General features: G+C 40.9%; 1 protein-coding gene across 1 annotated transcript in view; it reads left to right on the plus strand.

The window, feature by feature from the left end:
• Positions 1-7,605: 7,605 nt before the first annotated feature.
• The window catches only part of LOC128845094 (von Willebrand factor D and EGF domain-containing protein-like), a 245,872-nt gene continuing 239,299 nt past the window's right edge, over positions 7,606-14,178 (plus strand). Inside the window, exon 1 of the mRNA XM_054043326.1 lies at positions 7,606-7,724. Coding sequence (XP_053899301.1) covers positions 7,628-7,724 — 97 coding nt within the window. The 5' untranslated portion in view covers positions 7,606-7,627. The remainder of the gene's footprint in view (positions 7,725-14,178) is intronic.

Here is a 14,178-nt window from a genome sequence, read left to right on the forward strand (position 1 = left end):
TTCCTTCACCTGTCCTGTATTTCAGCTTACCTCTCTACTGGGGTAGAAATCAGAGTAATCTTTTCAGTACTTTTGATAAATTCTATATCTATATTATATAGAGTTAAACTTCTGATTGAACATACTTGACAATTGCTAAAGGAAAAATACTAAATCTCTCTCTAAATGTACAACAGTTTACTTGTAACTCCTGAAACAACTGAGAATATTGTCAATAACTTTTTAAAGAACACTTTCAAGAGGATTTCTCCAAGTTTTAGCACTTGTTACTACCACAAGTTCAAATGCCAACTATAGTTAGGTGCACACACTTACAATCCCCATAGGGCTCTTCTTTGAGAGGATTTACTCTTCTCAGTTTCTGTGGAATAGTGTCCCAACCCTGGGTAGGGCCAGCAGCTCCTTAAAATTGGTAAACAGGTGATAGTTCCACAGTCTTATTTAAACTCCCCTTGAATCTTTGCAATGTCAGTCTGCAGTTTGCGCAGCCTGCAAACTAGTCTTCTTTTTCTTCTCCAGTGCGGGTAGGGAGGGAGCCTACACCATGAATCCAACAAGATGGCAAAGTCCCTGGAACACAATCCTTACCACAGAACCTTCCAGGCCTTATGTTGGTGCATTGATGAGCTAAGTCTGATTCCACCTCCTCTTGAGTTCCCGTTGGTTCCATGCTCAGAGAATGATTCTGGGTGTGTCTTGCAGGCTACTTGCCCACAATGGAAATCACCCAATTAGCTTCAACAGTTAATGAGCACATCCACTGCCTGCCCCATCCCATTTCTGAATGATTCTGTCCCATCCAGCAGAGTCATCCTGCCTATCTCTGGTAAGTGTGCAGGCACACAGTGCCCTAAAACAAAAGCAATACTATGTAACCCCGCCTCTTGTATTTACACCACTGAATGCTGCAATGCAACAAGTGGGTACATTCTCCCCAACCTCAATGATTGATGTCATAGTGCTCTTATGATGTCTATGACTGGAAACTATATCTTGTGTATGTCTATCTGCATATTCAAGTAGTATCAAAAGGTACACACAGTAAGCAAGTATCATTTGTAGATCTTTGGTCCCTACAATAGTAGCCCTATAAAAACATAATCCCCAAATTTTGTATGTTGTCTTTTAATTGTGTGTTCTGTGAGGTTGTGACAGGGTCCACTCACCACTGCAGCGCCTCCTGCTGGCTGTTTTAGAAATTTGTCCTGTTCACCAGTGGTACTGCCATCACTTCTGCTCCAGCATCCACATCACTTCCAGGACCACAGAGTCCTCTTCAGGACACAGCCCTCCGGCTAGGCTGCACTCTGTGCTCACCCCTTCTGGGGGAATGTACTGCAGTCCTCTGTCCAGCCACTTCCCTCAGTGGCAATTGTAGCCCATTGTCTGGTCACTTCCTCAATGGTGAGGGAGGGGACTCAGGCCCACCCATTACTCTCGGTCCCAGCCCGGGGACCCTGTAGATGGCTGCCATTTGCTGTGCCCCCTCCATCTCCTCAGTAGATTTTCCTGGGCTACTTCCCCATAGCCCGAGCACCTTCTTTGCCCTTACCTCACGGCCTCAGCCTGCAGATCCCTGCAGACTCCCAGGAGCTGCCTTCAGCTCCCTGGGTCTCTGCCTGCAACACTGCTCTGTCCAGGGTGCCTGCTGCCTTTAGCCTGCAAGACAGCCAGGCAACCTTCCTCCTCAAGTTTCAGGGAGTGACTGAAGCTGCTCTGATCTGCAGCCCTTCTTATATGAGCCAGCCCGACCCTGATTGGCTGTTCCTTGCAGCCCCTCTCTAACTGGCTGCCTCCTGCGCAGCCTCCCTAGGGCTCTATTAACCCCTTATGGGCAGATGCCCCATCACAGAGGTCCAATAGGTATTTGTATTACAAGAAAGCAAATTCATCCCAGTTCCATTGGAGAACTCATGTTGTGAATTTACTGGTGCTTGTATCCCTTCATTTGATATTCCTGAAATGAAGTATTATGGTTTGTATCAAATTCCTCTACTAGTGGATTTAGTTCTGCTTACACAATGGAATCAGACAAGATTCACCCCCTTCCTCTGTTATGTACACTTGCATTACCTACTTGCTGTTGAGTTCTGCTTGCTGGAGTCTCTTCTTACAATAGTACCTCCATAGATTGAGCGGCATACATTAATCCACAGGGATGTAGCTTCTCTTGGTGAAGGTTTTGGATAAGACCTTCTCCTGACACTGCCTGTACCTTGTAAAGAGGTAATTCACCTTCCAATTGTTCTAGTGCCACATATACTAATGGTTCCCATCTATCTGCAATTTTCTGCTTTCCTCTGGGACTGAAGTTGCACATTATATCTTCCAGTTATATAGTATATATTATTACTTGGCATCCCATCATCATTGCTTTGCCAATTGATTTTTTCTCACTTTCCTTAGTAGCTAAATCATATGCTTAGCAAAATCTGTGTCTCAGGTCCTTCACGGTTTGCTGAAGTGTTACCTCATATTGCCCTTGCTATTATATTCCAAGACACAAATCAATTGGTATCAAGGGCTGCCTTCCTAAAATTAGAAAGTGTGGGGACTTTCCCGTTGTATCATTATTAGTACAACTAATATGCATGAATGAGTAGTAGAATATATTTCCCCCAGTTGTTCTTATATGCTTCAAGAGCTCCTAATGTACTCAAAATTGTACAATTTTCTTGAAGATGGTATGGAGTAGTGCGCAATCCTGTGTGATTTTACACAGCTCAGCAACCAGATCCAATTCAAAGTTTGCACCTTGGTCACTGTGTATTTTTCTAGAAAAGCCATAGGGGCTGATAAAATTCTTCCACAATTCACTAGCCACAGTTCTAGACATTTGGTCTTTTGTCAGACAGGCTTGAGCATACAATACAATAATCACAAGAATATTCCTAATATCAGAGACATCCAGTTCTGTAGTTAAGGAATCAATGAGGACTAGTTCAAGTAGGCAAAAGCTTTGATATTCACAAGTTTGGCAGCCTTCTCAAATTTTGCCTTCCTCCTGAGACAGATCTGACATATATCCTGGCTGCTGGGGTCATATGGGACCAATAAAATTGATCTTTAGCCAATTTCAAGGTGCTCTTCATGCCCAGATGACCCATACATTCCTCACCATATATCCCTTCTAAGGCTGGGTGTTGATGAGCATAATGAATTACTTGCTGCCTCACATCAGCTCCTCTCCTTTCTGTGTTCCTTTACAAAACTCCATCCAACAGCTTTGGCCATTCTCATAAATAGCCACCTATTGTACCACTTCTTTTCTTCATCCTGACTGGGCCTATGGGTAGAATCCAGAAAATGAATCACAGGTGGTATATACTTATCACATCATTTTCCAAGGGAAGAGTTGATTTTGCGGAAATCACATTTTCTGTTGAAAAGATATTGTGACTGAAAATTGCCCACCAGATCTAATGTGCACATTGTGGAAAGAGCACCTCCTTTACTTATGAAGATTTACAGATTGCTTAGCTGATCACAGACTATGCGATGGGAAAGCACCTGCCTGATTGTAAGTACTGAAGAATTGCAAACATGCAGTTAACTGTTAGACACCTGATATCCAGTCTGAAACAGAGATACTGTATACCTCTGTTTTCTAATGATAGTTCTTTAACTAAGCATGTAGATATGGACATGCCTCAGCTGAGAATATAGTTACCAGTGGCTGAGGAGTAAGGATCTCATCCTGCCACCCTTAGGAACACGAGCCCTGTCACAGTTCAGGGCAACTGCACTTATATTTACCCTCTCTGGTCCAGTAAAGGCACCCGCTCTAGGCTCCAGGCTCCTCAGCCATCACCTTTCTTGGGCAGAAACCCATATCTCTCTCCCTTCTGACTGGGGTATTACCAGGGAGAACAGGTCTGTGCCTACACTGTGTTATTCCCCAACAGACTGCCTAAACAGGCCTGATTTGCTTATTTCCTCAGAGATGGTGGACAGTGTAATTGCCAACAGTTATAAATTACCACACAGTTCTCTCTAAGCAAGCACTTTTATTCCTAAGGTAAAAACATTACAGAGAAAACATATTAAAACAATAAAAGAACCTACATATATGTTAATAAGCTTACCAGAGATCACCTTCTAATTCCAACAGGGACTCTGGTTAGTGATTAGTTCTTCAAACCCCCCACAGGGGCTTTTCCCATAGTAACCAGTTTATAATAGCTTTTGTTCAGAACTAGCCCCAAGTCTTATGAGGTCTCAGTGGACCATAAGACCTTCCAACCCTTCCCTAAAGATTGGGCCCCCTACTTTGACCAAAGATCCTGTCCATTTTATGGATCTGAAAGAAAACTCTGAGTCAGTTTTAACTTAGGCTATTTAACCAAAAATTCTTTCTTTGTTTGTTGGTCCCTGGAGAATCCAGTTTGAACCAGTAAATGCGAACCTTTCTCCAGGTGGTGGTAGCTCTCTGGAGGTGTTACAACCTGAGTGAGTGTGCCTAACCACCACTCACTGATCCTAGTACCTGGAGGGCTTGGTCTTCCATGCAATTACATACAGTCCCTCAACGGTACATAAATATTTGCATTTTTAATACAATGAACTCCAAAAATACTTAAACTTGATTCAATAAGGTTTGTCCAGGAGTTTGTCATATCTGTCACAAGACCCGCTCAATTTCATTGGGACTGCATGTGATTAAGAATTCCCTGTTTGCATAAGTGTGGCGGGTTCAGTCCCTGAGCTGTCACTCTTTGTATACTTTTAAACCAAAGTGAGGATTACGTATACATTGGTTACTTAACACATTTATTCTTCAGAATCTGAACATCCATATATCAAAGGCAGCAATGTTGTGGCTCACCAGCTAATGAGGACCAGTGGACTGAAGAAAGTCAGAGTTTTGCTGTTCAGAGAATCAGAAGCTGAAGTACACGTGGTAAAGGGTTTAATACAGAAGTCATTCTTTCTTCTCTTTGAAGCTGTGCAGAGAATTAGATCTTCCTCCTGGATTATGAACTACTGGTTTTAAAAGGGCAACTGGCCCTCACTTAAATGAAAAGCTGCATACTGCAACTTTCATCATTTTTGGACTCATGAAATGTAATGGACTTTTGTTAACTCAAAGGTCTGAAACACACTAGAGAAAAACCATCAACTGTGACTCCTTGTATGATCTTTGGTTGCTGCCAGCATTGGATGAAAGAATAAATACTGTCCATTTTAGAAATGTTGACTGATTTAGTCACTTCAAGGTTTGCTTTGCAGCCTTGAAATCATTTGTAAAATGCAGATACAATAGCACAGATGCTGAATGGTGTGGTAAGTCTAAGAGAGATATTTTGTTACATCTTCTGAGCAAATAAAATGAACGTTGTTAATTTAAACATGGAAATACTGTATTTTAGTTATAATGGGTATATTCAGCGCATCTATATAGTATGGTTCTGTGTTTTAAAGTTCTTACGGTAAATTAACTAGGAATTTGAAATCCAGCATCATTATTCTTGCCAATGTAAAAATCTCCAAAAGCCATAATACTTTTCCCAATGCTTTTCCCAACCTGCTCTCACAGGCTATGTCTACACTTCAATGAGATATCTGCGGTTGGCCTATTCCAGCTGATTCGGGCTCACAGGGCTTGTACTAAAGGGCTGTTTAATTGCGGTCTAGACATTCAGACAATCCATTGGGACTACTGTGAGGTAGTCAATATAGTACTATTATTTCAAATGCAGTCAGAAACCATGATGAACATGGTCAGGCCTAGTAGTCAAAGCCATGGCAGTTGGGCACAGTGATTGCAGCTGTGGCAGTCATGCCCAATAGTTGGAGCCAGTGGTCAGAGCCAGAATCAGCGAGGCTGGAGTGAGAGCAAGGTTGGAACAGGACTAGGAACAAGGCTGGAACAAGGGCAAGGCTGGCGCAGGCTAACACTCGGAGAGTCTGTTACCACTGTTGGACAGGAAAGAGTTCCAAGCCATGGAGTGATGAGATTGAGCTGCATCCGACGAAGTGGGCATTCACCCACGAAAGCTTATGCTCCAATACATCTGTTAGTCTTAAAGGTGCCACAGGACTCTCTGTTGAGATTGAGCTGCTGTTCCTCCTGTGGGGCTCATATACGTGCCCTGGGAGTCACCTGACCAGCTGCGGATTGGCTGGAGTCCAGCACAGGAGTGACTCATCACCTTACAAGTGCTACTTTCAAAAGATTCAGTCCTATTCCCATCAAAGCCAGAGATGAGATTCCCCCAACCCTATATTGTTCGAACCCTCTCAGACACATTGAAAAATATAAAAACAGTTGGTTTTGTTTATTCTTTGAAATAAAATACTCTGTCTTGATTTACTGAAATTAACCTGATTTGAGCTAAATGTAGATGTTTACAGAAGTTTATACCAATAAGTAGACAGATGAGATACCGTCCAATTATTTAAAAGAATACATACAAAATAAACAAACTTGACAGAAAGAGACAAAAGAGAGACAGGTATAGAAAATATTGACCAGTGGGTAGAAATATTACATATTCTATGCATTATGTCACAAATATAAGTGCACAGCATGAAATTTAATAGCAAATTCCTCATATTACAGATTAAGCAGCTAGTACTTTACTATATACTGAATAGGTTGTCCCTGCTCATAGAGTATATGTGGCACATTGGGACCGTGCTGTAGCCACCCTGACATTTCAAATGAGACCAAGGTGTTTTTAAAAAAATACGATGCTTAAGAAAAAAATTGATTCTTTTATTTTTAAGTAACACTTGCCTCTAGTTTACATTTATTTTGCTTAGATAATGTTTCTGCTGATGGGATAACTTCAAGAGATACTCATTTTTATAACGGGACGGCAGTCCTAATGTTATAAGGAAAGCACTCCTAATGTTACACCATTGTACTTCAATACTTTAGAAACAATAGAATGTAGGACATATACTCTAAGATAGTGGAAAACATTGAATGGTCACAATTTCAGTTCTCTATTCAGATCTCATACCTTCGAAGAAAGCTGTTGTTTGTACTGCACATAGTAGCTTTCATAAGAAATTAGCTTTGGATAAATGAAACCTTAACCTCAAGAAACTCAAAGTTAAAAACAAAACATTTCCACTCTAACATTATAATGGTTTTGCATATTTATCATATAAATGGTTTTGTAGTGCTGATGTTAATCATAACTTCGGTAACCTGCATTTCACATTTTCCCCTTATGTCCTGCATAAGTAAATGTGTTTGGTTCACAACCCTAATTTTCCCAGGGCCACCCCCTCCTGCTGAAAGTTAAAAGTCACAGACCCTGACAATGACTGTACTGACTGCTCCAACCCTCTGTGTGTGTGTGTTGTGTTACAGGGTGCGTAAAGCAGCTGGAGTGTAAGCAGCTGGAGTGTGGGCTACAGTCTCTGGTGGCCTGTGTGTGTATGTGTGTGTTATGCATACATTTTATATATAGCTGAAGGGGTTCCCTCTCAGTTGAAAATACATTGAGCTCTCCTCAGGAGAGAGGATTTTTATTTATTTATTTATTTTTTTTTTACAAAGAAGGCAGATTTAAACACAAAGGCAAGCTGATGTCTTTTCTTGAAAAGTTTAGTACTTCAAAAGTTAACTTCTGAAAAACTGCAGATGAGTGGATAAAACATATCTTTGGACAACATGCAGCAATCCTTATCTTTCCATCTGCATCTCCTACTTGTTGCTTACATCCTTTGGATTCCCTTGTTGCATCTTTGTACTGGGTCCGCTCCATTAGGTAAGGATTTTGGTACTTTTTAATTGTTTGACAGTAATTTGGGGGATACAGTGATAATGAATGTTATAAACTGAGACACATAACCTGTTTACTTATACTTTTGAGCAACATCTACAGTGATAGAGATATAATTTTAAAGAGTATTCAAAATAGAGTGGAAATGGTATTAAAATTAACAATTAACAAGCTAATTTGAAAGTTAACATAGTGAAAGTGATGTTGTGGACCCTGAAGTAAGCTTACCAGGCACAGTATTTACTATATATGTGGGATTTTTGTTTTTGTAATACAAAATAGAGAAAATACAACCCTTCTGAAAATGCTTATTCTGTATTAGAAAATGTCAAGTACTCATAACTTGTTCCATTAAAGGAAAATATGTAAAAAAACCCACCCATAAATTAAGAAAAGTATTTAAAAACAGAATCCAGTCCTCCAGGGAGAGAAGTTTGTGCTGTATATCAGATAAATGTTATAGTTCAGTTAATTACACATATAACAATATACATTTACGTAGTGCCTGGCAATAGTGCTCATAAGTAAATTTTGAAGTACTGTACATATTAAATGCAAGCTTTGTTTAATGCTGGCATAATATTCCCAGTAAGAGGTTACAGATTTTACATACTTTATTTATTCAGTTTTATTAATCTAGTATAGTAATTAATCTACTGTAGCAATATAACGATGCAATGAAAATCATGTCAGCCATTATTGAGCTAATAGTGTCTGTCAAACAGAGTATAAAATAATGGGAAAGCCTGAGGCTCAGAACCAAACATTGAGTGCAGTTGTACGCATATCCCATGTGCAATACTTGGTAGCAATCGCCCATTGCTGAAAATATATCACAATATTTTATACAGTTTAATTCAGCTAGGCTTTCTGATGGTTTAAAAAAGTGATTATCAGCCAGTGATCATCAGCTGTATAAAGATAAAACAATTTAAAGCTCTCTTCATTTCAATATCAAAGGATCACCTAGTAAGGTTTCCAGGACTAAACCCAAGGCAAATGACCTTATCTTCTTTATCTTCAAACAATGCTTCTAGTTTCTAAAACCTTTTGAAGGGTTGCCAGTTTTATGGAGTGTAGCAGCTACTTACCTGATAGAAAAGGCTTTTTCATCAACAGGAAATGACCTTTTAACTCCTGATAACAAAGCAACTGCTTTTCCATTTTAGTTTTGTTATTGAAGGTAATATGCACAGACATACTTGTTAAACTGGAAATACAAACCAAAAATTAAGAAATTGTTTGCTGTACTTTAGATACAGAGGGTCTTTTGTTTTTGTTTTTCCTGTGAACTCCAAATAAATTAAACTGCTCAAAAAAATGTACATTCTTTCTGACAGATTGTGCTGTGACATTATAATGATATTAACAAAGCCATACGCTGTTTACTTTTATACTCTAAATATAACAAATCTATTAATTCCATAAGGATTTCTCTGTGAATAAGGAAAGTCTGACCAAATAGCTCTCTGCAGCTGCCTCGTTAAGAAAAATAAAACGTCTTTTACAGAGCAAGGAAGATCTCTCGTTATCATTTTCTTCAAGAATGGAGAAGCCAGTAGTGATTAAGGATACACTCATTATTCTTGTACTTTACATGGTCCCCTTGACCGAGAAACATGAAAGGGTTACCCACAATGTTTGTAGCTGTGCTGTAGCAGTTTTTTTAAATAAAGCACCAGATGCAATAATAACAGCAACTGTGACTCATAGGGGTGGGAGGGTTGACACTACCCAGAGCTTTTCAAACTTTTCTCAGATAAGACTCTAAGTCAGTTAAGCAAAAGAAAGAGTAACTTTTCTTAAAAATACCTCTTTAACAATTTAACTTTAAAATATCTAGCTATTTGTAGCATTGGCATCAAGATGAGGATTTTTTTCCCATCTAGGAGCTTTTCATGCAATAGGGGATTTGAAAAGTTTGGAAATGTTATATGAGCTTCATGCAAAGTTACAAACATGCACCAAAGTTCATGAAATAAGAGTTAAGTTGTGGCAAGTGAATTGTACAGTACCAAATATATATTACTTTAAAAAAAATAAAGATAGTGAGTCTTGTGTATGTGTATGTGTAGGGGGGCTGGGAGGAGAAAGAAAGGTATGGGGAAATGAGGAGTAGGTGGAATGGATACCAGAGAATAGGAAGTGCAGCAGGGAGAAGAAATTTGATTTGCAGAAGAAAGGAACAGTGGCACCACGCCCTAAAGAAACAATTTATGAAGGCAAATGAGACCAATCTAGCATGTGAAGAGCTACTTGTTCTCGCTGCTAATCCCACAGACTCTAGTCTTCCTCTCACTGAAACAGTGAAAACCAAACATAGCAGCATGTAATCTGCACTATGCACATTAACAACTAAAGCAACCCCAGGAGCCTATTTTGTGACTTTTTTTCTACTCTTAGATTAGATAGGATGAAAATGTATAACCAGCTATACACTTGCATGCTTCTGGGCAAAAGCCGACTAATTTCTAAGTGTTTGGAGCTAGGAAGAAAGTTTTCCCATGGGCATGTCAGTTCATAATAGTCCATTATGGAGTTTTTACATCTTTCTCTTAAGCATCTGGTACCAGCCTTTGTTGGAGATAGGCTACTGGACTGAGTAGAGCATTGGTCTGATCAGGTGTTACAGGTCCTAACCCCCAGTGTTCTTGTTCTTATAATCAAATATGGTTTTACACATCAAATTCTGCTCTCACTTTAAGCTGTTGTAAATGTAGCATAACACCACTGATTTCAGTGGAATTAGTCCAGGTTACTCTGTTACAGCTGAGAGTGTAATTTGACCTTTTGTAACTGTTATGGGCAGAGCACATAGTGATGCCTATTGTTAAGATTGCAGAATGATTTCCATTTGCTGATAACTTTTTTGATATTTTCCTTTCTGAAACTTGGCATGGTTGTTCACAGTACAGTTTTTTTTTTTTTTTAAGTAAGCCAAAACAGTGCAGCTGTTTTTGAGAATGAAGAGAGTGAAAAAAATTTACTTTTCCATTATAAAGTATTTTGTGACATTTTTGAACAACTTTAGAATGTCAGTGGGGGATCCTAGAAATTTGAAATTTGGCAGAAAGACAGTCCTTGACTCACAGATGTGCCTTTTGAAGATCTGATGAAAATTTGTTGTGATCTGTGAGAGTTATAGAGGTTTACAATATGTATTTGGTGCAAGAGCACTGGATTTTGCAATGTGATCTCTTAATGGTCTGCCAATGTTCTCTTGGTTCTGCACAGGTGTAGGTATTTTGAAATTCTTAGGCAGCTATTTATTACTATATTAAAGTAGCACATAGCGATCCCACCAAGATTAGGGCCTTGTAGTGGCATGGATGGAGCAGTGCTCCCTTGTGGACCTTTCTCCACAGCTGTGGGTTTGCCCGGGAAAGGAAGCACTGAGGCACTATGTTGTATGCAGAAGGAGAATGGCTAAAGGGATAGATAAACTCATACTTTGGGGGTTGGTGTCCTTCATGACATGGAGCCAAAGTAGTGGGGCATGGTCAGTAACTAAGGTGAAATGACTGCCCAGAAGATAGTATTGGACTGAGTCCATATCCCACTTCCCTGCTAATGTCTCTTTTATGACTACAGAAGAGGCCCTCTCCCTTGAGAATAATTTTCAGCTAAGACAGAGGAGGAGGTGTTCATCATCTTCCATCCCCTGAGAGAGGCATTGGTTTGTAGCAGGAATTCCCTGGTGAAGTTGAAACTATATAAGACTGGTTCTCAGCAGAGATGGGGCTAAAGGGTTTGAAAGGTGTCTTGACAAGCATTGGTCCACTGGATCTTTTTTGGGCTATTGTTTTTAAGGAGATCCCTAAGAGGGACCACAATAATCAAGAAGTTGAGAATAAATTGTTGTTAGTATTCTGACAGTCCTAAGAAGCTGTATGCCTTTTTCTTTGGAGTTGGCATAGGCATGACTGGAGGGCTGGACCTTATCCACCATGGGTCACACCTCCCTAGGTGCACCAAGGTAGATCATCTCATTTTTGTCCAGGTGGTATTTAGTAGGGGTTTGCCAAGGAGGTGAAAGTAACTTAAAGGACTTACTGGTACGCCAGAGTCCTGAGCAGGGGGTGGGGCCTCAACTGGAAAGGGCGGCGCCTCAACCAGAAGAGGTGGGGCCTTGGGAGCCCCGGGCCCTTTAAATCGCCGCTGGAGCTCCGGGGCTCCAGCAGCGGGGCTCTGGCAGTGCTTTAAAGGGCCTGGGGCTTGGGCAGCGATTCTATAAATGACTCCTCAATTATTTGCAGCTCTAGCATCTACTGAAGCTCTTGCTTCATGGTTTCTCTTATTCTCTGTGGAAGGGGATCATGAATTTTCTCTGACTCATTGTCCGGGTTCAGTCTTGGAATAATGAGAAATTAGAGGGTTCATCTAGGTTGCATAGAAAATACCATGGAGAAGGCAGTAATCAATTGCTGGGTATGGACCATTTGTTCTGGAGTGAGGTTGCTCCTGATTTTCACCATCCCAGGCTTTGAGGTTCCAGTGGTCTGGTGGCCCAATTCAGACTTTGGTGGCTAGGGGGCTATAAACAGGCTCTCCCAAGCCTTCCACGGCTTTACAAGATTCATGAGATAAATTTGTTGCAGTTTACATCTGTATGTCTGCTGGACATTGTAATTCACAGGCCTCACTGATCATATCACCTCATAAGTCCCCTGCCAGCAGGCCAACAGCTTCAATTCCACACTGGGAAGTAATAAGAGAAACCGATCCTCAGGTTGAACCCCCTGAAGGTGGGACCCTTTATTAAAGGCTGATTTCTGGATGCTCTGGGCACATAGGAGTTTCTCCTTGGAGAATAAGCCTAAAGCTTTGAGCTTCTCCTGAAGGTCAAGAATGTGCTATACCACATTATCCGCTCCAGGTGACATTCTTTCCACATTTCCCTTATGAGGTCCAAAATCCCTTGTGATTGTCTCCCATATAATAGCAAAAAAACTTCAGGACCAGACTCCAAAGAGAAACTGCTAAACTCCAGTTCATTTGCAAATTTGACACCATCAGATCAGGATTAAACAAAGACTGTGAATGGCTATCCAACTACAGAAGCAGTTTCTCCCCGTTTGGTGTTCACACCTCAACTGCAAGCAGAGCACCTCACCCTCCCTGATTGAACTAACCTTGTTCTCTCCATACTGATTTATACCTGCCTCTGGAGATTTCCATTACTTGCATCTGATGAAGTGGGCATTCACCCACGAAAGCTTATGCTCCAATACTTTTGTTAGTCTTAAAGGTGCCACAGGACCCTCTGTTGCTTTTTACAAAATATACTGGTAACCCGCAGCACTCTTTTCAAGAGGGGCGATTATGTCCATCCCAATATGATTGAAGGGTATGCTCTCCAGTGGGAGCGGAACCAGTGACATTTTCTCCTTTGGCCGGGGTGCTTTCTTCAGGCAGAGGCAGAGCTCCATCCTCATTCCTGGCCAATCAATCCTAAACTGAGCCAGGCTCTCTCCTTTTACTCCCCTCCAGGCTGGGCATTGGCTACAGGTATAGCAGGGTGGGGCTAGCTAGGCCCATAGACTCTCCTAACCCCTTCTCAGCTGTGGTGAAGCCTCTTTGCCCCATCACAGGCTCCATTTTATTAAGCACTGTTCATACTTAGCATAAGAGAGTATTTTGTTGTTCATGTTATTGTTGCATTAGGTAAAATCATGGCTCAGTTAAAATCACTGGCAAAACTCCCATTGACTTCAATGGAGCCAGGATTTCACCCTTGTTTTTTCATACTTATCTTCAGACCTGATCTAAAGCCTATTGAACTCCACAGGAATACTCCTGCTGGCTTTATTTGGCTTTGGATCTGTCTCTTTTCTATATCTTTCCTACCACATCACCTGGGTTGTTATCTATTCAGATTTCACAAATGAAGCAAAGTCAAGCCTAGTCTGACCTTGAATGGAAGACTTCCAGTGAAAACCAAGGATACTGTGAGAAGCATGTTTTATTCTTGATTGGGTTTGGTCTCTATTCCTTTAAAAATAAAGTGAGCTCTGACCCTTTGGGATGAAAAGCACTTTTGACCGTAGGTTTTATATTGCCACCTGACAAAGCCCTAGTAAAGCTCCCCCTTCTTCCGTAGAGATTGGGCCATGGGTGGTCAGATCTAATGATTATAGTCAGGAGCCTGGAACGAAGGTGCTAAGCCAAAGATCAGAGCCAGAGTCAGGATTCAAGCCAAAGGTTGTTCTACTCCTGGGAAAATTCCACTCCTTTAAACCCCAGCCCCTTGGAGAAAAGCTGGATAAAACTAGTTCTCCTAGCTTCAGCTAACCCGTTGTCCTAAGGTGCTCCTGTTTGAATGGGTAACCATCAAGGTTTAATGACTCTCCCTTGTCCTTGATTTCGGAGATATGTGAGACAACCCTGACAGCAGACAAGGGATTCCTCATATACTGAGACTTCAATGATACAACAATTT

The sequence above is a fragment of the Malaclemys terrapin genome, chromosome 11 (assembly GCF_027887155.1).
Source record: "Malaclemys terrapin pileata isolate rMalTer1 chromosome 11, rMalTer1.hap1, whole genome shotgun sequence".
In the NCBI taxonomy this organism is placed as follows: domain Eukaryota; kingdom Metazoa; phylum Chordata; order Testudines; family Emydidae; genus Malaclemys; species Malaclemys terrapin.